Raw genomic sequence first — 21,708 nt, 5'->3', positions numbered from 1 at the left:
TCCCTAGAGTGCTGCGTCTCTCCTTGAGGAGACCCCAAGGTTCTCACGGTGATGAGAATCTAGAACATTAGGAAAATGGGTTCAGCCCGAGGCCCTGCTTCGCAGTTTAGAACAAAAGCTTCAAACGAACCGTGTTTCCTACTTCACCACAGTCCTTTCTGCCTCTGGCCGCGGGAACCTAGACACCCAAAATAGGAAGCCAATTCAGCTTCAGCATCTTCCTCTAGGCGAGCATCGCATCGCGCCCCGCCCCGCCCTGCCCCGCCCCTCTTCGCTCCTCCCCTCCTCTCTCCGCTCCCTTGATTGCTCCCGAAGCCCCGCCCCTTCCTCACCATTTCATTGGCTCTGGTGACCGGCCCCCAGAAGACTTCCTTCGGATTGGTGAGTTCCGCCCGCCGCTCGCCGTCTTCCCGGGGCGTGACCGAACGTGACCACGCCCCTTACGTAGGGACGCTCAGTCGGTCTCGGGAGGCGCCGCATTCGCCGCCTTAGAAGGAAGGAGGTCCGTTGTGTGAGCAGTCTGCTATGGTGCTGAGTTCCCGGGTAGAGCCGACCGAGCCGAGGCGGTCGCGGCCATGAAGGTGAGGGGCTGGTGGAGCCGGGAGGCTCTCCTCGCCTCTCCTGTACGCCCAGAGCGCTTCCTATTTTTCGTCTCAGCGGTTGCCCAGGGGGGGTTCCTGAGAGACCACCATGGTGGGGGGCGCCCGGTCCGGAATGTGTGGGGCCCGGACCGGTTCCAGCCGGAGAGGCCAGGCCAGCAGACCCGCCCGAGTTCCTACAGCGCCCTCCGGCGGCCTGGTCGAGGAGCGGGCGAGTGGCCCTGCTGTCGCAGCCCGCTGGGCCCTGTTCCCGGGCCCTGTGCTCTTTTCGGCGTCCCGATCTTTTAAAGCCGCTAGAGCTTTCCTCAGGCCTCGGTGTGTCTGCCCGTGGCTGTGCCCTCTGCCTCCCTGAGTCCTTGAGCTAACCCAGACCTCGGGGGGTGCATCACGAGACAGAAGGCAGAGAGCGCGCTGCGGGGTGTGATGAGGCTAGGACCAGAGTAGCCCGGCCTGAAATGCCAGGGATTGGGGGTGTCCCCCTTCATGGAGTTCTTCCGTGGGTTTGAACGTTTGGCCGTGACCTAGAGCGCTAGACGTGTCTACATCGCCACTAGGTACGCAGCAAGTAATTTGGCAGCCTTTCTCCCAGGTGGGAGTGAGAGCGTGGGAGCATCACTGATAGAAGTTTCAGAAAAGGGCAGGTTTTGTGTGTGCGTGTGTGTGATTCTGGCCTACTTAGGGGAGGTGATTTTTCTCAACTTCATCACAGAGAGTTCCACAGAGTCTGTGTACAGCAATCAGTTCAGGCATTGAATCATTTGCCCAAATCAAATCAAATGGCATGAGTCAGAAGGTGGTGATGTCTTTCCTGACAGGGTTCGATTCATCTCGTGGACGAAGTGTATTGGCTTGGGGCTGCTAGGTTAACGACCTTTTACAAAGTGTCAAAGATTTACTGCGGACGATTGAAAAGAGCGTCAAGTAGAGAAAATCAGCAAGTGTTTTGTCCAAGTCCTTCATTGTATTAGTCAAGGAGTAGAGGTAATTCAAAATATGGTCGCCCCCCACCCCTTTTAAAAAAGGATTAAAAGAAACCGGGTAAGCAGTGTGGCCTGTAATCAACGTTTGGGAGGTAGAGGCAGGAGGATTGCTGTGAGAGTGTGTGTGTGTGTGTGTGTGTGAGAAAAACCAACCAACAACAATCCCCAGAGAGGTACAGCTCAAGTAGCCACAATACAGACAGCAATAATGTAAGGTGGTTGTGTTAAAAACTCTCAGAAGCAAGAAAGATAGTGGTACCTTCAGGGTTGCATGCCTGTAATCCCAGCATTTGGGGGGCGGAGGCTGGAGTCAGGACAATTAGCTCTTCACAACTATCCTTTGCTTCATAGGAAGTTTGAGGCCACCTTGCACTGCATGAGATCCTATTTTAAAACAAGCAGCCAGGGCTTGGGGATTTAGCTCAGTGGTAGAGCGCAAGGCCCTGGGTTAGGTCCCCAGCTCCGGAAAAAACAAAAAACAAAAAACAAGCAGCCCCTTCCTGCTTGAATCCAGGAAGGTTTGGGGAATAGGCTAATTTCTTTGTTTTGAGATAGGGTCTTGCTGTATATCCCTAACTGGCCTGGAACTGAACGTGTATGCTGTCCTCCCTCCTGAGTGTCTGGATTACAAATGTGTGACCTGGAGTGGGTGATTGTTTGAACTGACATTAAGGATTGAGACTCCTGTGAAAGCTTTAAAAAATTGTTTTAAAATGTCTTTAGGTTTATGTGTATGAGTGTTTTGCCTGTGTGTGTGTGTGTGTGTGTGTGTGTGTGTGTGTGTGTGTGTGTGTGTATGTGTATATATACCTTCCGCATGCCTGGTACTCACAGAAATAAAAAGAAGGTGGCCTTAATCCCTGGTACTGGAGTTACCAGTGGTTGTGAGCTACCATGTAGGTTCTAGAAACTGACTCTAGGTCCTCTGCAAAAGCAAAATGAGGGTTCTTAACTGCTCATCCATCTCTTCAGCCCCTAAAGAGTTTGTTTCGATTAAAAATTTTATTTTAGAGCTGGGAAATGGCTCAGTGTTTAAGAGCACTTGACTGCTCTTCTAGAGGTCTTGAGTTCAAATCCCAGCACCCACATAGTGGCTCACAACCATCTGTAATGACATCTGATGCCCTTCTCTGGTGTGTCTGAAGACAGCTACAGTGTACTTCTATATAATAAATAAATCGTAAATTTTTTATTTTATGGGTATGAATGCATGTATGTCTGTGCACCACGAACACGTACCTCAGATCCTGACCTGGAGTTAGGTAGTTGTGAGCCATCATATGGGTTCTGGGAATCAAACTGTGGTATTTAGGAAGAGCAGCCAGTGCTTTTAGCCACTGAGCCATTTCCTATAAGAGTTTTTACTTCTCAGTTTAGTTATAAAACGTCGTTGCAACTTAAGAATACTTTATTAAACTCTATGACAATAGCCTGAAAAAATCTATGACAATGTCCTGAAAAAAATCACACCTTTCCTGTGAGACCCAAAACCAACCTTTGTCTGTCAAGGAGAGTAGACATGGGAGGAGGATTGGACGTCGGTACTATGCCCAAACTTTTACATAAGTCGTTGAAAAACAGTGGTTTTGTATTTAAGTGAAAGATAACTACTCTTTCTTTTCTTTCTGAGCAAAAAAGAAAGAAAAAGAAAAAGGATATGACTCCTCCTGGGTGTGGAGAAATTTACTGTGGATAAAAGGTAGAGCATAGCCAGAGGCAGGGACATCTGGGAGAGTCCACATGACCAAACTGAGCTGGACACAAAGGAGAGGGGATGGAAGGCCAGAAAACCGGATGCATCAGCAAAGAGGCTCACAGGTACAAAGAGGGCGGGTAACCAACATGGCCGGATTATATAGGGAAGGACAGCCTAGCCTCCTGGGCTGGAGATTTCAGGGTCGGGGACAGGGTATGTAAGCCAGGAGAACCCTGTAACAGATAGGGACTGAGGGATGCTGGGAGAACCTGTTAGCCTAGTGTACTATGATAGGTTAAGGCGCCTCAGCAGTTTGTCCAGGGTTTAAAATCTAGCACTTTTCTCCCCCTCCCCTTTTCTTTTTTTTGGGGGGACAGGATCTCACAGAGATACTAAGGAGAAAATGGGGAGAATTACTCCATGTTTTAAAAGGATTTATTTAATATATATGAGTACACAGTAGCTGGCTTCAGACACACCAGAAGAGGGCATCAGATTCCATTACAGATGGTTGTGAGGCACCATGTGGTTGCTGGGGTTTGAACTCAGGACCTCTGGAAGAGCAGACAGTGCTCTTAACCACTGAGCCATCTCTCCAACCCTTCTACAACTCTTGTAAAGGTGGGAAGAGAGAACCAGCTTCACAAAGCTGTCCTCTCTCATGCCCCCCCCCACATACACCTCCATACAATGCACATACAATAGGATTAAATGTTACGTTTTAAAGGGCAGCATCTGTTTTATGATGTAGGATGTCTTTCCTTTGAAGTATAAGGTTAGACAGTATTAAAGCAGTATGCTCCATATATTGGTTTTGAAGCATCAGTTTCAGTAAATAGTCTTCCACATTTCTTTTTTTTTTTTTTTTTTTTTCGGAGCTGCAGACCGAACCCAGGGCCTTGTGCTTGCTAGGCAAGTGCTCTACCACTGAGCTAAATCCCCAACCTGTCTTCCACATTTCTTAAGTGAGTCTAAAGTCTGCATGTTATCTTTTTCTCTCAGTTCTGTTAGAAAGTTTAACTGAAATTTAAACCAGAAAGCATTCATTAATATCTGTTGCTAAGATTCAAAACATTCTTTCAACACAAGGACATTCGAATTTTAACAAATTGGAATTGTCCAGAAGTTTTTTTTTTTTTTTTCTTTTTTCTTTTTTTTTGGAGCTGGGGACCGAACCCAGGGCCTTGCGCTTGCTAGGCAAGCGCTCTACCACTGAGCTAAATCCCCAAACCCCTATCCAGAAGTTTTTAACAGAAACCTGTAGTCTCTGAAGTAGATGGGTTCTTTGAGGAAGCTTTCACTAGTTGAAGAGTCTCAAGCTAGGCATAGGTCGAGTCCTTCAATCCCAGCATTTGGGAGGCAGAGACAGTTGGATCTATGTGAGTTGAGACCAGCTTAGTCTGTATAGTGAGTTCCAGAACACTTAGAACTACATACACTCTGTCTTAAACACCGAAAATATAAAGAAAGTTGGAGAGAATTCATATCTGGTTCTTTTGTAGCATCTTAGAATACTTGGTCGCATATGAAAGTTCTAGGTCATCCCTTACTGGACGATATTTTATTCCCTGTGGAGTTAGGACAACAAGACAGACACAATCTCTTTGTTTAGTTGAAAGCCAATGACTTAAATCATTTAGTTTTCAACAGCTCATCCATTGTCCATTACCTCTTCCTCACCCCTGTCTCTGTCATTTCAATCTTCATACAAACCACGTTCTGTAGTCCGGCTGATTAACATTACATTTAATGGAATCATTAAAAGAGATCACATTCTAATTCAGTATGGTGCAGGAGCCAAAATTTGTAGTAACTTTTACTTGAGTGTTTTGAAGTTTTTTTCGCCTACAGGGATTCTAAGTGTGTATATACACAAGACAGCTGGACATTGAGGTCATTTGAAAACTGGCAGTGGGAGAGGGCATAGACACAACCAGAATACCCTTCCTCCCGGTCTTGTTGACTGAAGCTGTTCGTGCTGCAGACGGAGTAAGCGAGTTGAATCTAAGAAAACTAATCAGGTGCTTATGTTTGGTGATTTATTGTAGAAACAAGTGTCACAGTGCTTGAAACTGTCAAGTCACTTTGAAAAATTATTTGTGGAAAGTAACAGTGTCCTCTCCCACCCTTGTTACCAGTAGTAGTTTTAGTCTAAGAGAATTGAGCAGGAAGATGATAAAGAAAAAAAAGTTATTTTTAATTCTCACCAATGGCTAGAGACCAAGCTATCAATGTAACTGAGTTTGGGAGTAGCAGGTACCATGAAGTTTTGTTTTTGTTTTTCTTGTATCTCTCTTTTTTTTTTGTTCTTTTTTTTTTTTTTCGGAGCTGGGGACCGAACCCAGGGCCTTGTGCTTCCTAGGTAAGCGCTCTACCACTGAGCTAAATCCCCAGCCCCCTCTTTTTTTTTTTTTTAAAGATTTATTCATTTATTATATATAAGTACACTGTAGCTGTCTTCAGATACACCAGAAGAGGGCATCGGATCTCTTTACAGATGGTTGTGAGCCACCATGTGGTTGCTGGGAATTGAACTCAGGACCTCTGGAAGTGTAGTCGGGGTGACCGCTGAGCCATCTCTCCAGCCCCCTCTTGTATCTCTTTAGTGTTGTGTTTTCTGTGCTGGATTGAGTAGGGCCTGTGGATGCTGAGTGAGAGCTGTATTACTGCGCTGAGTCTCTAACTCCATCACCTCAGACTTTGGACTACACTCTCGGCCGGGGAAAGCAGTGCGTTCACTTCCAGGACTGTTGTTCTGTCTTTTGTCTTGGACTCCCGTGTGCTCTGTAGACTCCTGCTTTTAACTGTGGTCCTAACCAAGGCTTCCTGGCTTTAGTTTTCAGTGATCTGATGCTTTACTTGGAAAAGAGACATAGACTTAAGTTTTGTTCTGTTTTCCATTTTTTATTTATTACTATTACGGGAGTTCATGCTGTGGTCAGAGGACTTTATGGAGTCCATTTTCTCCTACCTTTATGTGTGTTCTGGGGCCCCCTTTCAGGTCACCAGCCTTAAACTCCTGATCTCTGCCTTCGCCCTCCCAAGTGTGAGCTCACAGTTGTGGGTCACCTCACTCGGGTTAGCTTTTGTTTTTAGTGAACAGATGTCAGAAAGTTACCCTGACCTAAGGGTTCCAGATTGAGGCGGAGCAGCATCAGTGAATTCACTGCAAAGCCAGGGGATTGTGTCAGTACTCAGTCTTTAGGAAAGGGTTTTCCTCAGAAAATCTAGGGGGAAGTGGAAATGTTTGGAAAAAGACATTCCAAAGTCATTACCAAAATAGGAGCAACAAGTAAAAGGAAAATAAAGGAATATGTGCTAACCAGGTGATCTTTAAAGAGGGGAAACAAAAGAGGAATCTGGGTCTCTGACGGCCCCCCTTTTTAATTTTATGTTTTTGTGTTTTGCCTGCATATACGTGTACACTACGTGTATGCCTGGAACCCACAGAGGTCAGAAGAGAGGATTGAATCCCCTGGAACTGGAGTTCTGGATGGTTGTGAGCTGCTGTGTAGGTCTGTGAATCAAATCTAGGTCCTCTGCACGAGCTGCAAGTGCTCTTAACCCACTGAGCCATCTTTCCAAGTCCAAGTTATTTCCTTTCCCCTCTCTCCCCCCTTCTACCCCTCTCCCTCCCTCCCTTCCTAAGATTATTTTATTTAGGCTGTGCTTGGTGGCATACACTGTTAATCCCAGCACATGGGAACCAGAGGCAGTTATCTCTGAATTCAAGGTCAGCATAGTCTACATAGTGAGTTCCAGGACAGCCAGAGCCACACAGTGAGACCTGTCTCCAAATAAACAAATATTGTGTGTGCGCTCGTGAGGTAGGGGGATAGGGATAGGGAGACGGAGAGAGAGAGAAAGAGAGAGAAAGATGATTGATTGTTTTCTGTTTTGGAGAAAGCACCTTACCATGGAGCCTTGGTTGGCCTGGAACTTGCTATACCAGGCTCGTTTTGAACTCCTAGATCTACCTGCCTTTTAAATGCTGTAATAATTAAAAGTGTGTCATAATGCCTGGCTTTAATGTTTGTTTGTTTGTTTGTTTGAACTTTGTTGTTATTGTGCATATGGGGGCTAGGAGGGAATGTGGGCCACCATGGTTAGAGTGTGGAGATCATCTCAGGGCAACTTTTATAGAGATCTTACAGAGAAACCCCAAAACAAAAAACATAAAAAGGAAACAAAAGAAACTGGTAGCAAAAGAGTAAGTAAAATAAAAAAAATCAGTAAATTTCAGTACAAGGAATTCGAGAATTTGAGAATCATTAAATGGGCAAAACTTCAGGAAAGCCACTTTGAAAAAGGTCAGCCTTTTTGAAAGCTTTGGAGAACTTTAGAGGGGAGTGGAATAGTAGAGGCACAGCCCATGAGAAGACGATATGGACAGTCTCGGGTGAGCACATGGCTAGATGTCTCAGCTCCTGCTCAGGAATCTTCCAAAATTATTTAGGCAGGAAGAAGGAATCTTCACTCAGACCCAGAAAGCCTTGGCCTTGTGAATGTTGGCTGTATCAGAATCACCCGGGAGTTAGGGGGAACTTTTGTGGGGCTGGAGAGATGGCTCAGTGGTTAAGAGCACTGACTGCTCTTCCAGAGGTCCTGAGTTCAAATCCCAGCAACCATATGGTAGCTCATAACATTTATGTGATCTAATGTCCTCTCTTCTGGAGTGTAGGTGGATATGCAGATAGAACACTCATATACATAAAATAAATAAATCTTAAAAAAATTGTTGTTGGCTAAACTGTGCTCTAGAGTAGCAAAACCAGGAGTCTCCAGATATTAAAAACTTAAAATTATGTTTATTTCTGTACGTGTATTCCATAGCACTGCATGGCATTCGAAAGACACCTTGGGATTTGGTCCTCTCCTTCTAGTGTATGGATCCCAGGGATTAGGCTCATTTTATCAGTGATTTTATCAGTGTGAGTGATTTTTAAGGCTTTGTGGTGAGTCTAACGTGCAGAGAACAGTTCTGGTTAGTTTCACAGGCCAAGTGGCATTTAGAGCACCTCAAAAGTAAGGACCTAAAACCATCTACACATAAGGACAGGGGAGGTCATTAAATACTTCAGCTGTGGGGAGTCAGAACTCACAGGGCTTAATACAGAAGTGGAAATTATGTTTTTCATATACCCTTGGTGGCAATGAAGAAGATACCCTAGACAGCGCATACAGGCCTGTTTGCACTCTGAACTGTTAAGTCGGAAGAGTATAGATGCTGTTCTGAGAGAAGCCAACATTGTGGGTTTACCCTTCCTGTGCTGACTAGAATGTTCTAGTGTAAGAGCTATTTCCTTAGACCTGTCTGACCAAAGTGCTCAGATCCTAATGAGGCTGCAACCTAGATTTTTCACTGTGTTTTCTCTCCTCCTGTTATGGTCTATGACTGGAGATAGTAATACAGATCTACAGTTTAACTTTTTTGTTTTTATAATGCAATCCTAAAGTTAAAAGCAGCCTTCTCTGTTCTCAGCATGCGTGTTTATGTAAGCGTGTGCATGTTCATAGGCCAGAGGAAACTTTGTTCCTCTGGCGACTGGAATCAGAATAACCCTCACAGGCTCATGTGTTTGAAGGCTTAGTGATCAGGGAATGATGCTATTTGAAAAGATGAGAAGGTATGGCCTTGCTGGTGGAGAAGTTAGTGATTAAGAATTAAGACGGTTGAACCCTGGGTGCCACCTTTCTTTCCTCCTTCACTTGAACATCTGGTAGGGAGAACAGCATTATTGTTATAAGCTCTCCAAGTTGCATTTAAGCTCGATAAGCAAATGATGTTTGACATAAAAATCAAGGGAACAGGGTTGGGGATTTAGCTCAGTGGTAGAGTGCTTGCCTAGCAAGCGCAAGGCCCTGGGTTCGATCCCCAGCTCCGAAAAAAAAGAAAAAAAAATCAAGGGAACTGTGGTGTTATCTGGTGCCATTTTAGCTAATACCTCAGCCACACTAAGTTCCATTACATATCACATTGTCTAGGTTCCAGAGTATGCTTACGAAGTGGAATATGGGACCAAAGAACCCCTCCTACTGGTCCCAAATACTGTCTCCTTTATTCTTTAGCATGGGAAAATTGCTTTGGCCTCATATTTGAAAATTTGTATCTATTTCAGACAGGCTGGCTTCTCACATTTGTGAGACTAATAAGAAAGGGGATAGGGGAGGAGCTGCAGTTGGAGCTCTCGGGTGCAGTGCTTGTCGGGAGGGGTCCACTCCCAACAACACACAAAAAAGAAAGGCATTGTTACAGGAGGTATAGTGATAGCCATCTTCTCTCTGAGAATAAAGAGGCAAGAAAGAAAGAATCAAACACACCCTAAAAGAAAATGTGGGGGCTGGGGATTTAGCTCAATGGTAGAGCGCTTACCTAGGAAGCTCAAGGCCCTGGGTTTGGTCCCCAGCTCCGGAAAAAAAAGAACCAAAAAAAAAAAAAAAAAAAAAGAAAAAAAAAAGAAAAAAAGAAAATGTGTTTGGTGGAGAGGCAAAAATTTTTTATTCTTTTATTCAAGGGTGCTTTGGCCATTAGAAATATTTAGTGCTTTTGTTCTGAAAAGGTAGAGTAGCGTCTGCCTTAAAACTGCTTTCCTTAATGCCAAATGAATATATTTATAAGAATTTGGGAAATAGAGACGAATTCAGAGGGAAATACCTGTGTGAGATACATTAACATCTAGAGAGCTGCCAGTGTGGTGTACACTTTTTTTTTTTTCTTTTTTCTTTTTTTCGGAGCTGGGGACCGAACCCAGGGCCTTGCGCTTGCTAGGCAAGTGCTCTACCACTGAGCTAAATCCCCAACCCTGTGGTGTACACTTTTAATCCCTGGTCTTTATAGCAAGTTCCAGGACAACCAGGAGTCTGTGTCACATAAAAAAACAAAACAGAAAAGCCCTGGAGAGCCGGAGTTGGCATTTGGTTGTTTTCTTGTGATGCTTAGTTAGGATGGAGCCCAGGACCTGGTGCGTGAACACTCAGGCCCCTGAGCTGCAGCCTGGCACTGGCCTGTTGCGTCTTAATATAAATCAGCATGTTATGGTCTATAGCCAGTGAGACAGCAGGCGAATGGGGCAGTGTGGTTTTATTCCTTCTTGTTAAGTAATAACCGGAGAAATAGACCTGTAGAGCCCAGTGCATGTCTCAGGTTAGCAGGAAGACCTGAGTTTGAAATAGAACCTGCAATTTTAAAAGTATAAGCACATCTTCAATATTACACAGGGGATATTTGACTGACATAGAGTTAGCGTAGTGCATACAGAGTTGTAATTGGGCTTTTGGAAACTTGAGGTGGTAGAACTGCAAATTTAAAGTTGACCTGGGCCTTTAGACACTTACAGATTTTGTTTGGTTTTTTTTTTTGCTTTTTTTGTTTTTTGAGATTGGATTGGTTTCTCTTTGTAACCCTGGCTGTCTTGGATTAAAAGCATCTGTCGGGCTGGAGAGATGGCTCAGCGGTTAAGAGCACTGACTGCTCTTCCAGAGGTCCTGAGTTCAATTCCCAGCAACCACATGGTGGCTCACAACCATCTGTAATGGGATCTGGTGCCCTCTTCTGGTGTCTAAAGATATAGCTACAGTGTATTCATATACATAATAAAGAAATTTAAAAAAAAAAGCATCTGTCACCACTGCCCAGCTTCAATCTTTTGTTTGTTATTTTGTCTTTTTTTTTTCTTTTCTTTTTTCTTTTTCTTTTTTTCCGGAGCTGAAGACCTTAGCAAGCGCTCTACCACTGAGCTAAATCCCCAACCCCCTTTTGTTTGTAAATAACAGAGAATTATCTTTCTAAATGACTTGAGACGTTGGTAACTTGAATGTTAAAAATATATCTTGGGGTTGGAGATTTAGCTCAGTGGTAGAGCGCTTGCCTAGGAAGCGCAAGGCCCTGGGTTCGGTCCCCAGCTCCAAAAAAAAGACCCCCCCCCCAAATACATATATATATATATTATATATATATATCTTTATGGGCTAGAGATGGCTCAGTGGTTAAGAGCACCGGCTGCACGGCTGCTCTTCCAGAGGTCCTGAGTTCAAATCCCAGCAACGACATGGTGGCTCACAACCATCTGTAATGAGATCTGATGCCCTCTTCTGGTGTGTCTGAAGACAGCTACAGTGTACTTATACATGTGATAAATAAATCTTTTTAAAAAATATATCTTTTAATACACCTGATGTAATTGTCATCTTCGAGGCTTCATACCTGTCTCCTAACCTAGTTGTGGAGGCTTCTAGCCTCTGTACAATCTTATCTAGGCCTAGAATGTTTTCAGCCTCTGAGACTGACTTCTTACTAAGATCACCCTTTCTAGTTCTGACCTCTGGCTGGTTGGTTCATCTCAGCTGTTCTGGCTCCAACTCCTCTCCCAGCTGACTGATTCCATCTGACTTCTCTCGGCCTGCCACTGAATTGCTCTGCTTGGCCTCAGACTAACTCTAGCAGTCTGTTCTAATCTTCTGGCTCCTTCTCATTCTCTGGCTCCTTCTGCCTTTCCCTTCATCTAGTTTGTTCTCTTCTACCTGTCTGTAAAACTACCTCCTTCCTCTTTTCTGTGGTGCTCTCTTCAAGTAGCCTCCTTTTCTTGTCTTCGTGAGAGTTGGGCATATCCTATCCCTGCCTCCCTGCGTTGTTCTGTTAAATCTTTCTCTGATTCATCACTTTTTTTTTTTCCGGAGCTGGGGACCGAACCCAGGGCCTTGCGCTTGCTAGGCAAGCGCTCTACCACTGAGCTAAATCCCCAACCCCCTGATTCATCACTTTTAAACATGGCTGCTTCCTTTCATTGTTTGGGATTAAAGTTGTGAGCTAAGGCTGAGGCACACCACAACTAGAAACAGGCCTTTCCAGTAATTAACACAGCTTGAGTGTTCGAAGTGTGATCAAATATCCTGCAACACTTGCATGTCCTTTATTTCAGGTGATAAGAAACAGAAGTGCTTCAGATTTGGGGGATTTTGGAATATTTACCTTTACCTGCTCCTGAAATTGAAGCTTATTTAGCATGATAAAGATCTCAAGGTTACTTAAGACAAATTTACCTCACTCACTCACTCACTCACTTACCTATCTCTGCCTGCCACATGTGTGCCTAGTTCTCTAGGAGGCCCGAGAGGTCATCAGGGACTAGAGTTACAGATGGTTGTGAGCCATCTTGTGGGTCCTGGGAGATTTAAACTTGTGTCTTCTGGAAGAGCACTTAGTATTCCTAACCTCTGAGTCATCACTCCAGCCCCTCTGCTTGGCTTTAAATGTTGACACGTATGTTTCTTTTCAGGCGGGTGCTACCTCTATGTGGGCTTCATGCTGTGGACTGCTGAATGAAGTCATGGGAACTGGAGCTGTCAGAGGCCAGCAGGCAGGATTCCCAGGAAGCACTGGTCCATTCAGGTTTACACCGAGTTCTGACTTTCCTACCTACCCACCAGCAGCTACAGAAGGACCCAATATAGTTTGCAAAGCCTGTGGACTTTCATTTTCAGTCTTTAGAAAGAAGGTGAGTTGGGTCAAACACTACATACAAATAACACTTGAGAAAAGGATCATAATTCTTTTTCTTTTTCCCTTGGTTTTTCAAGACAGCGTTTCTCTATGTAATAGCCCTAGCTGTTCTAGAACTCACTTTGTAGACCAGACTGGCTTTGAACTCACAGAGATCCACCTCTCTCTGCCTCCCGAGTGCTGGGATCAAAGGTGTGCTCCACTTTTGGCTGAGATCATACTTGTTGTTTGTACGTTATATTGAATAGACAGTTCATTTAATAAAAATATTATAAACTTAGTCCTATTTGGGAAACTATGCAGTAGGATTCTAGCTCTGTCACATTTTCTGAGTAGTTCTTGTTGCCTTTCCTGTGCTGCATTGATCTTTGCTTCTGCAACCTCATTCCTGATGACAGTTTTTTTTTTGAACCAAGAGACTTAATTGCTGGGCAGTTTTGTTCAGTGAACATTTATTTTATTTTTTTTATTTTTATTTTTTTCTTTCTTTCGGAGCTGGGGACTGAACCCAGGGCCTTGTGCTTGCTAGGCAAGCGCCCTACCACTGAGCTAAGTCCCCAACCCCCAGTGAACATTTATTATAGCAAGGTTCCATGTTTGATAAATATTTAACTTTGGTTCCTGCAGAGCTTATCAAGAAGGTTAAGGCCTTATGTATGCTAGCAAATGTCCTCTCTCCCACTCCATAGCCCTGTACAGCTCCCTAGCCTACCCTTGACCATGTTCTTTCAGTAACTGTGTCTTAGGTTGGCTTCAAACTCCTAGTTGGCCTTCTGCTTCTGCCACCAAGTACTGTGACTACAACATGAGACATCATGTTGTGAGAATCTAAGCCAGGTAAGCCTGGCTCCTGTCTGTATTTTAAAAAATAAATAAATAAATAAATAAATAAATAAATAAATTTAAAAATATAAAATGTTCTATATAATATTATATATATGCACATGCCTTTTGTGTGCAGATGCCATAAGAAGGTATTGAATCGCCTGGATCTGGAATTATAAGCAGTTGTAAGCTAACACATGTAAGCTAACACATTCATAACATGGGGGTTGTGAATCAAACTAAGGCTCTCCAAGAGCAGGAATCATCACTTTTAACCTCTGAGCTGTGTCCAGCTCTCTGACCACCTCTGCTCTTTTAATGGTTTTGTGCGTGTGAGTCTCTGAGTGGATATTGCATGTGTGCAGATGCCTAAGGAAGCCAGAGAGCATCAGATACCCTGGAACTGGAGCTATAGGCGTTTGTGAGCCATCAGACATGGTTGCTGAGAACTAACTTCGGGTCCTCCAGAAGCTAGTGCTTTTAATAACTCAGCTATCTTGCCCTGGTATTTTTAAGTTTTAAAGAAGGAAGTTGGATGTGATTGGTTCATATCTGTACCTCAGTACTGGGGAGGCTAAGATAAGGGCATTGCTGCTAGTTCAAGGCCAGCCTCGGCTACATAGAGTGTTCTAGGCCAGTTTGAGCTACAGTGAGAGAAGCTTTTGAGGGCATGGGAGATGTAATCAGTAACTAGTGTTTGTGGAGATTTTACATAAAGCACTTAGCCTAAAACTTTAATCTTACAGTTTGGTCAGTATAGTCTCGCGAATTGTTATCTTGTAGGAGCCATGCACTGCACAGAACTGGACATACCCGAGTGTCCTCTCAAAGAGTTTCTTCTGAGGTGCCTTAGAGTGTAATTAGGGCCATGCTGGGTACAGATTTCTGCACTAGTGGGGTCCTCTCTGTCCTTGGGTTGAGTTGGAGAGGTCAGTTTCCTTTTTGTATTAAGCTTTTTCTCTCTTCATTGCTGGAGAAATGATCCACATAGGAAAAGACCAGGAGGCGGACTGGCGGTTGTACTCCGTTCCGTGTGGTTCAAGTCAGCACTGCTCTGCTAATTACACGTTTGTGCCGAGGGGTGGAACATTTTAATTCATTAACACAGAGCATGTATTTTTCTTAAAAGTGCTGTGTTTGAAGTTGTGAGACTCTCAGCTGCCCTAGCAGTGACTGGTTCTGTGAAAATAGACGGGCGCATGGGTACTTCATATAAAGCAAGGTTTCGGTCCTAGTAAAAGGCGACAGAAGAGGGTGTTTGCAGAATGGTTCAGGCGTTGTGTCGTCTCCTCTCTCTTCAGCACGTCTGCTGTGACTGCAAGAAGGACTTTTGCTCCCTTTGTTCGGTCTCACAAGAAAACCTCCGCAGATGCTCTACATGTCACCTACTCCAAGAGACAGCCTTCCAGCGCCCTCAGTTGATGAGACTAAAAGTGAAGGACCTGCGGCAGTATCTGCTCCTCAGAAACGTACCGACCGACACTTGTCGCGAGAAGGAGGACTTAGTGGATCTAGTGCTGTGCCATCGTGGACTGGGCTCGGGGGATGGCCTGGACTCAAGGAGTCTCAGTTCCTCAAGATCCCAGACTTCTAGTTTTTTTACACAATCCTATTTTTCAAATTATACACCCCCCTCTGCTACTGTGTCCTCCTTCCAGGGAGAGCTGATGGACAGAGAGGGCACCTTCAGGTCAGAAGTTCTCACACAGGTAGGATGGTATGGTTGATGACCCCGAGAGCCTGGGCTGCTCACTCTTGGCCACATGTGGCCAGGATCTTTAGTGCCGGGTGGCATCGGATGAACCTTAGGTCATATGCAGAGTAGAGATTCCATCCCCAGATGCTGGCATTGCACATTTCCCTGATGTGTATGTGGCTTTAGGTGCTAATACCCGGAATCCACTCTGACATAGTTCATGAGTTTCTTGTCCTTAGTTTCCTGTCTTGTGAAGTTAAATAAATTTACAATTAACTGTTGAAGTAATAATCAAAAGTGTTAGTGACAAGTAGTTAACTCAGTAATCATTTTACCTTGTTGGGGGGGAAATGGTTCTGATTTGTTTTTATTTATTTATTTTGAGATAAGCTCAGGTTAGCCTCGAGATCCCTATATAGCCACGGATGACTTTAAAGTAAGAGAATGTGTGTACACATCCTTACTTGCTCAGTTGTTCTCCATCTGATATTTTGAGACTGGTCTCACTGACCTGGCTATGCCTGCTGGTCCGGAAGCTTGAGGTCAGGCTGTTCCCATCACTGCTTCCCGTGATTCTAGCATTCTAAGCACGGACTTTTCAACCTGCGTTTGTGTGATTGTTGCAAATCCAAACTCACATCCTTGTGCTTTTGCTGCAAGCGCTGTTACCTCCGGAGTGCTAACCCCAGCCCTGGCTCAGCTTCCCGTCTTCTTAGCTCCTGAGGTCAGAGATCAAGAGTGTGCATCATTATGGCCTGGTTTTAAGGTAGTGCTAGGGACTGAACCAAGACTTTGTATACTAAGCCAGCACTCTTCACAATTGAGCCATGTCTCCAGTTACACAGTTTTTCTAATTCAAATAACACACACACAAAAAAATGTAGTGTATTAGAACACTATCCCAATAAGGTTCTCTTTTAAAGGATTTATTTATTTATTATATATAGGTACATTGTAGCTGTCTTCAGATACACCAGAAGAAGGCATCAGATTCCATTACAGATGGTTGTGAGCCACGATGTGGTTGCTGGAAATTGAAAGCAGGACCTCTGGAAGAGCAGTCAGTGCTCTTAACCGCTGAGCCATCTCTCCAGCCCCCCAATAAGGTTCTTAAGCATCGTAGTTGAATAGCATGCAGGGCTTACAACTCAGTTTGCTGTGTCTGAGTGACTCTAAAATGCTAAGTTAAGTTGTGTGTGATGGTGGTGTAGTTCCATCTAAACTAGGGAGGCAGGGACAGCAAGGCCTCATGAGCTCAGGAGTTCACGGCAGCATGGGCCATTAGCAAGGCTCCCAATTTTACAAACATAACAAAGCCCTAAGACATAAAATACTGGGTTATTTTGAAATTGTTTTTTCCTGAGTTCAATTTCCAGCACCCATATGGCAGCTCACAACGGTCTTACTCCAGGTCCAGGGGGTACATCACCTCATACAGACATACATGCAGGAAATGCACCAATGCAAATAAAATAAAAACAAGTAAATTGTAAAAAAAAACAAAAACAAAAACAAAAAACAAAAATAAAAATCTTCTTAAAAAAGTAGGCGTGCCTCATGACTGGGCAGGGTAGTACACAACCACTCAACGGACAGAGGCAAGAACACTGATTTAGCTGCTACTCAGGTATTTGTAACTTAGAGAAGGCCAAGACCATAGTTCATGGTTTCCTCCATGAGAATCTGCATGATTCTATACCAGATTTGGATCTAGAGCACCATTTGGGGGACATGTGGGTGGCACAGTGCTGCAGTGTGCTACCTGTGGGACGAAGTGTGATGCCATGAAGAATGGCGGTGTACATCTACAATTCCAACATTGAGAATGTGGAGGCAGGAAGGAGAAGAGTTCGTACTAGCCCAGGCTAGACCTTGTCTCAAAAGAGAAAGTGTGGGAAAGATGTGGAAGAAGGTGTATAATCCACAATGGAAAACTCTTTAATTAGGGATTGTTAAAAACACTGATTTCTTGTCTGTGTATGTGAACGTATGCATGCACTTGTGCCCTGGTATGCGTGTCACATTCATGGGTGCCCTAGTGCCTGTGGAGTTCAGAACGGGGCATTGTATCCCCCTGGGTTGGAGTTAAAGATGGTTGTGGTCCGACACGTAGGTGCTGGGAACTGAACCCAGGTCGTCTGGCAGAACAGTAAGTCTCTTAACTGCTGAGCCATTCTCTTTAAGGGCAGGGAGGGTCTCACTGTGCGGTTGGTAAGTAGAAAAACCTGATTACAGATATAATTGGATCTGTCGTGTATATAGGTACAAAGTGAATTAGCTTCAGCAAACACGGATGATGAGGATGGGGAGGAAGATGACGACGATGATGACGATGACGACGACGAGGATGACGATGAACAAGAAGAAAACTTAGAGGAACAGGTGAAATTCCTTTAAAATTGCTTTCCCCAGTAAATGCGTCTGGCAGGAAGGAAGATGCTGGACTTGCTTTAGGCTAGCACAGAGTCTCTGCACACCTTGGGCGGCTGAGAAGTCTGGGGAGGGTATCCAGCGCCACGGGGACCGACATGGGTCAGGCAGTCTGGGCTCGTGGGAGCAGAGGTAACAAACACTGTGATTTCAGAACCCGGGGCTCTCTAAGAAGAAGGCGAGAGCTTCCCTGTCCGACCTGTCAAGCCTTGAAGAGGTGGAAGGGATGAGCGTGCGCCAGCTGAAGGAAATCCTGGCTCGGAATTTTGTCAACTATTCTGGCTGCTGTGAAAAGTGGGAGCTGGTGGAGAAAGTCAACCGGCTGTACAAGGAGAATGAGGAAAACCAAAAGTCATGTAAGCTTATTTTTCCCGATATCCTTTCTTGCCCTTTAAAAATTGGCTTTTTTTCTTTTTCTTTTATTTTTTTTGGTCATGCTTCAGTCAGATTTACTAGCTTGGCAGCATCACTAGCTCTTAGGTCACTGTCAGACACTTCCAAAAACTAGAAACCATTCAAAGTAAAACCATTTGGGGGGTAGAGCGCTTGCCTAGGAAGCGCAAGACCCCGGGTTCGGTCCCCAGCTCCGAAAAAAAGAACCAAAAAAAAAAAAAAAAAAAAACATTTGGGGCTGGGGCGATGGCCCTGCAGTTTAAACTCGCTGTCTGCTCTTCTAGAGTAAGGATTAATTGTCAGCACCCACATGGTGGTGGCCTACTCTGTTAACTCCAGATAGGCATCAGTTTTGCTTCTGGTTTCCACGGGCATCAGGAACTTCAGAGGTACACAGGCATGTATTCATGCAAAACACTCATAACACGTAAAATTTAAAAAATAGGTTGATGAATCTTTTATATAATTTATTAAAAATTTGTTTGTGGGGGTTGGGGATTTAGCTCAGTGGTAGAGCGCTTGCCTAGCAAGCCTAAAGTCCTGGGTTCGGTCCCCAGCTCCGAAAAAAAGAAAAAGGAAAAAAAAATTCGTTTGTGTATGTTGCCTGCAGAGGCCAGATCCCTGTAGTAATCTAGAGGCTTGTGTGAGATGCTGTCTCTCGAGAGATGAAGTCGCTATCATCCATTTGTTGATGAACCATTGTTTTTGGTTCTTTTTTTCGGAGCTGGGGACCGAACCCAGGGCCTTGCGCTTCCTAGGTAAGTGCTCTACCACTGAGCTAAATCCCCAATCCCCCGCTGATGAACCATTTAATGATAGTTTTACACACTTCCAGACAGTGTGAGTGTAGCAAGCCCAGGAATAGTCAGTCCTCAGACCTGAGATGTGAGGCTGCTGGCTGGGGAATGGCATTCTGGCATAAAATAAAGTGTAATCTTTGGGTATCTAGTTAAGGTGGACTTCAACACTAGTTCAATCCCTGGCTCAGTGAATACATTTTGTTTTGAACACAGCTGGAATTTTCTGTCTTGACTGGCCTTAAGCCACTTAAATGTTAATATTGACTTGGATAGCTCCACTGTGTTACACATTTTAAAGAGGTGGAAAGAACCAGCCACATAAGAGACCAAGGCCAAGATTTAAAACTGGCCTCCCTCTAGGCTCTTCTTTATCTGCTGATCTGCTGTCTCAGTCCATAGATCTTTTGTCTGCAAAGTGGACAGTAAAGACCTTAGTAACAAAACTATTGACATGGTAGGCTGTGAATTTTTTTTTTTCTTTCTTTTTTCAAAACAGGGTTTTTCTGTGTAGCCCTGGCTGTCCTGGATCTCACTCTGTAGACCAGGCTGGCCTTGAACTCAGAGCTCCACCTGCCTCTGCCGTGCTGGGATAATTCTTGTTTTGTTGAACCATATATGTGATCCCATGGAGCCCCGTCCTTATTTAAAGCAAGACTGAGCTAAGGTTAACTTTTTCAATTCATCCACTTTTTCAGTGTCTGCGATTTTTAGGCTACAGAGCCAGGAAAGCCCAGCCCATCCAACAGAAATGTGACAGATGTTTCTCAAGTTGCAAGGGACCTTTTGCTTCCTAGTGTGGTTATTAAAAAGCTTCCTTTAAGTCCCTCTTAATGAGATGAGGCTTCAGGGCTTAGGGAGATGGCTCAGCAGTTAAGAGCACCGACTGCTCTTCCAGAGGTCCTGAGTTCAAATCCCAGCAACCACATGGTGGCTCACAACCATCTGTAATGAGATCTGATGACCTCTTCTGATGTGTCTGAAGACAGCTACACTGTACTCATATATAATAAATAAATCTTTAAAAAAAAATGAGATGAGGCTTCCATATTTATGGCCAAACAACTGAGCTAAACACCCACTCTGGCCTGACTACTGAGTGGCCCATAAGAGGAAGGTCTCCTGTACCCAAGCCCCAGATTCACTGTAGTTGAAGGTGACCTCGAACTTGTGATCCTCTTGCACCCACCTCCCCAAGTGTATTATTTCACTTGGTTTAATGCAGTGCTGGGAATCAAACCTGAGACGCACAACCTGTACCGGTTGAGCTGCACCCCCAGCCACTGTCCCTTCTTTGTAAATACAGGATGAATATGTCTGCATCACCAACCCCTTCCATTAGGTCAGCACATGAAACAGCAGTCAGTAGGCAACATTTACTGAACACTTTTTAGCTGGTCCCAAGTCACACACTTCTTCACTGAATTAGTAGTCGTGTAGAGATTAAGCGACCACTCTCTGTATAGCCCTGGGATGGCCTTGGGCCTGTAGTGGGCTCAGAAGATGGCTGCTCACCTTCCTTTATTTCCTTTCAGATGGTGAGCGGATGCAACTTCAGGATGAGGAAGACGACAGCCTGTGCCGAATCTGCATGGATGCGGTCATTGACTGTGTCCTGCTGGAGTGTGGGCACATGGTCACCTGCACCAAGTGCGGCAAGCGCATGAGTGAGTGTCCCATCTGCAGGCAGTATGTGGTTCGAGCTGTGCATGTTTTCAAGTCCTGAAATTGAGGCCCCTACAGTGGGACACTCACATGACCCCAAACATTTCAGTGCACTAAAGGGACTGGAAACTTACTGTTCTAAGGCAGAAGCTATTTTTTAAAATTATTTTCATGACCAACTGGGGACAGAAAGTTCATCCTAAGTCTTAGAAACCTGGGCTGTGCCATAGGCCCGTCAACCGTGGACACATGGCTTCCCAGGTTCTGCTGAGTTCTGTCACTTGTCTCCCCTGAGCACTAGGTGAAGCCAGACTGTTCAGTGTGGGTGTGGAGGCCACTCGCCTGTCTCTTACTTTACCTTTATCCTGTGTTTGACACTTTTGTTCTCTGAACTGAGCTCACTGTTCGTGACTGGGCTAGTGTGGGCTCTCCTGAGCCGTAGCTGCTCGGAATGTTCACCTAATTAGCCATGTATATTCTAAATGCTAATACTTAATGAATGTACGTTTCAACATTATTGCTATTTCTGCATTTAAACATAATTGGGAGACAACTGACATTCTATAGTCCACTGCCCGGGCCTTAGACTAAACGTCCATTTTTGTTTGGGTACAGCTTTTAATAGCAAGGGCTGCATCTAGCTTCTTATCTTAGAAGTGTATGTGTGCTAAATTCTTTATTAATATGTAATCAATTTACAATGTTTTGTATAGTGAAGGTGTATTTTTAGTGCTACCTGCTAGTAATTTCAACTTTAGGAATAAAATTAAATTAAAAGGCTGTTGTAGTTTCCCTACATTTCAGACTTATTTGTATATAACATGAACAGGCATCAGGATCCCAGTCTAGCACCTCTCTTCAGAGACATGGCAGCACCTTCAGAGACCACCTTTGCTGTCACCATAGCCGTGTTCACTGTGACAGGTGTGGTGCTTCACGATCTCTCCACCAGACCCTGCTCTCACTCTAGAATAGATGCGGCCTCACTTGGATGGAGAAGCTAGTCTCCGAGAAGTTAAAAGCTTTCTCTAAAATCTAGCTCACCTTCTGTAATATATAATTAGCTGAATATTTCTATATTGAACTAAGGTATAGCTGATGGCTAGAGATTACACTGTAAGGCCCATC

At 44.5% G+C, this 21,708-nt stretch overlaps 1 protein-coding gene across 5 annotated transcripts; it reads left to right on the top strand.

Annotated features, from left to right (window-relative positions):
- Window positions 1-429: 429 nt before the first annotated feature.
- Rnf34 (ring finger protein 34) lies at window positions 430-21,360 on the top strand. 5 transcript variants are annotated; one of them, XM_063271104.1, is made up of 8 exons: window positions 430-581; window positions 1,415-1,580; window positions 3,218-3,397; window positions 12,551-12,769; window positions 14,901-15,308; window positions 17,558-17,677; window positions 17,880-18,081; window positions 20,451-21,360. In XM_063271104.1, exons 3-8 carry the CDS (start codon window positions 3,320-3,322, stop codon window positions 20,639-20,641), a joined length of 1,218 nt encoding a protein of 405 aa, XP_063127174.1. In that variant the 5' UTR covers window positions 430-581; window positions 1,415-1,580; window positions 3,218-3,319; the 3' UTR covers window positions 20,642-21,360. The 5 variants fall into 5 exon arrangements, with proteins under 5 accessions (XP_063127174.1, XP_063127173.1, XP_006249423.1 ...); XM_063271103.1 differs by having other exon boundaries at window positions 3,210-3,397; XM_006249361.5 differs by lacking the exon at window positions 3,218-3,397.
- Window positions 21,361-21,708: the final 348 nt, after the last annotated feature.

This window comes from Rattus norvegicus, chromosome 12 (assembly GCF_036323735.1).
Source record: "Rattus norvegicus strain BN/NHsdMcwi chromosome 12, GRCr8, whole genome shotgun sequence".
Taxonomy (NCBI): Eukaryota; Metazoa; Chordata; class Mammalia; order Rodentia; family Muridae; genus Rattus; species Rattus norvegicus.
This window is presented reverse-complemented; position numbering and strand designations above follow the sequence as displayed.

Bases quoted from the DNA above. Each gene is read 5' to 3' on its own strand.
- Rnf34 (XM_063271104.1), top strand. From the start codon at position 3,320: ATGACCAAACTGAGCTGGACACAAAGGAGAGGGGATGGAAGGCCAGAA. The intron at 12,770-14,900 runs GTGAGTTGGGTC...CTCTCTCTTCAG, and splicing joins TTTCAGTCTTTAGAAAGAAG to CACGTCTGCTGTGACTGCAA. The intron at 18,082-20,450 runs GTAAGCTTATTT...ATTTCCTTTCAG, and splicing joins TGAGGAAAACCAAAAGTCAT to ATGGTGAGCGGATGCAACTT.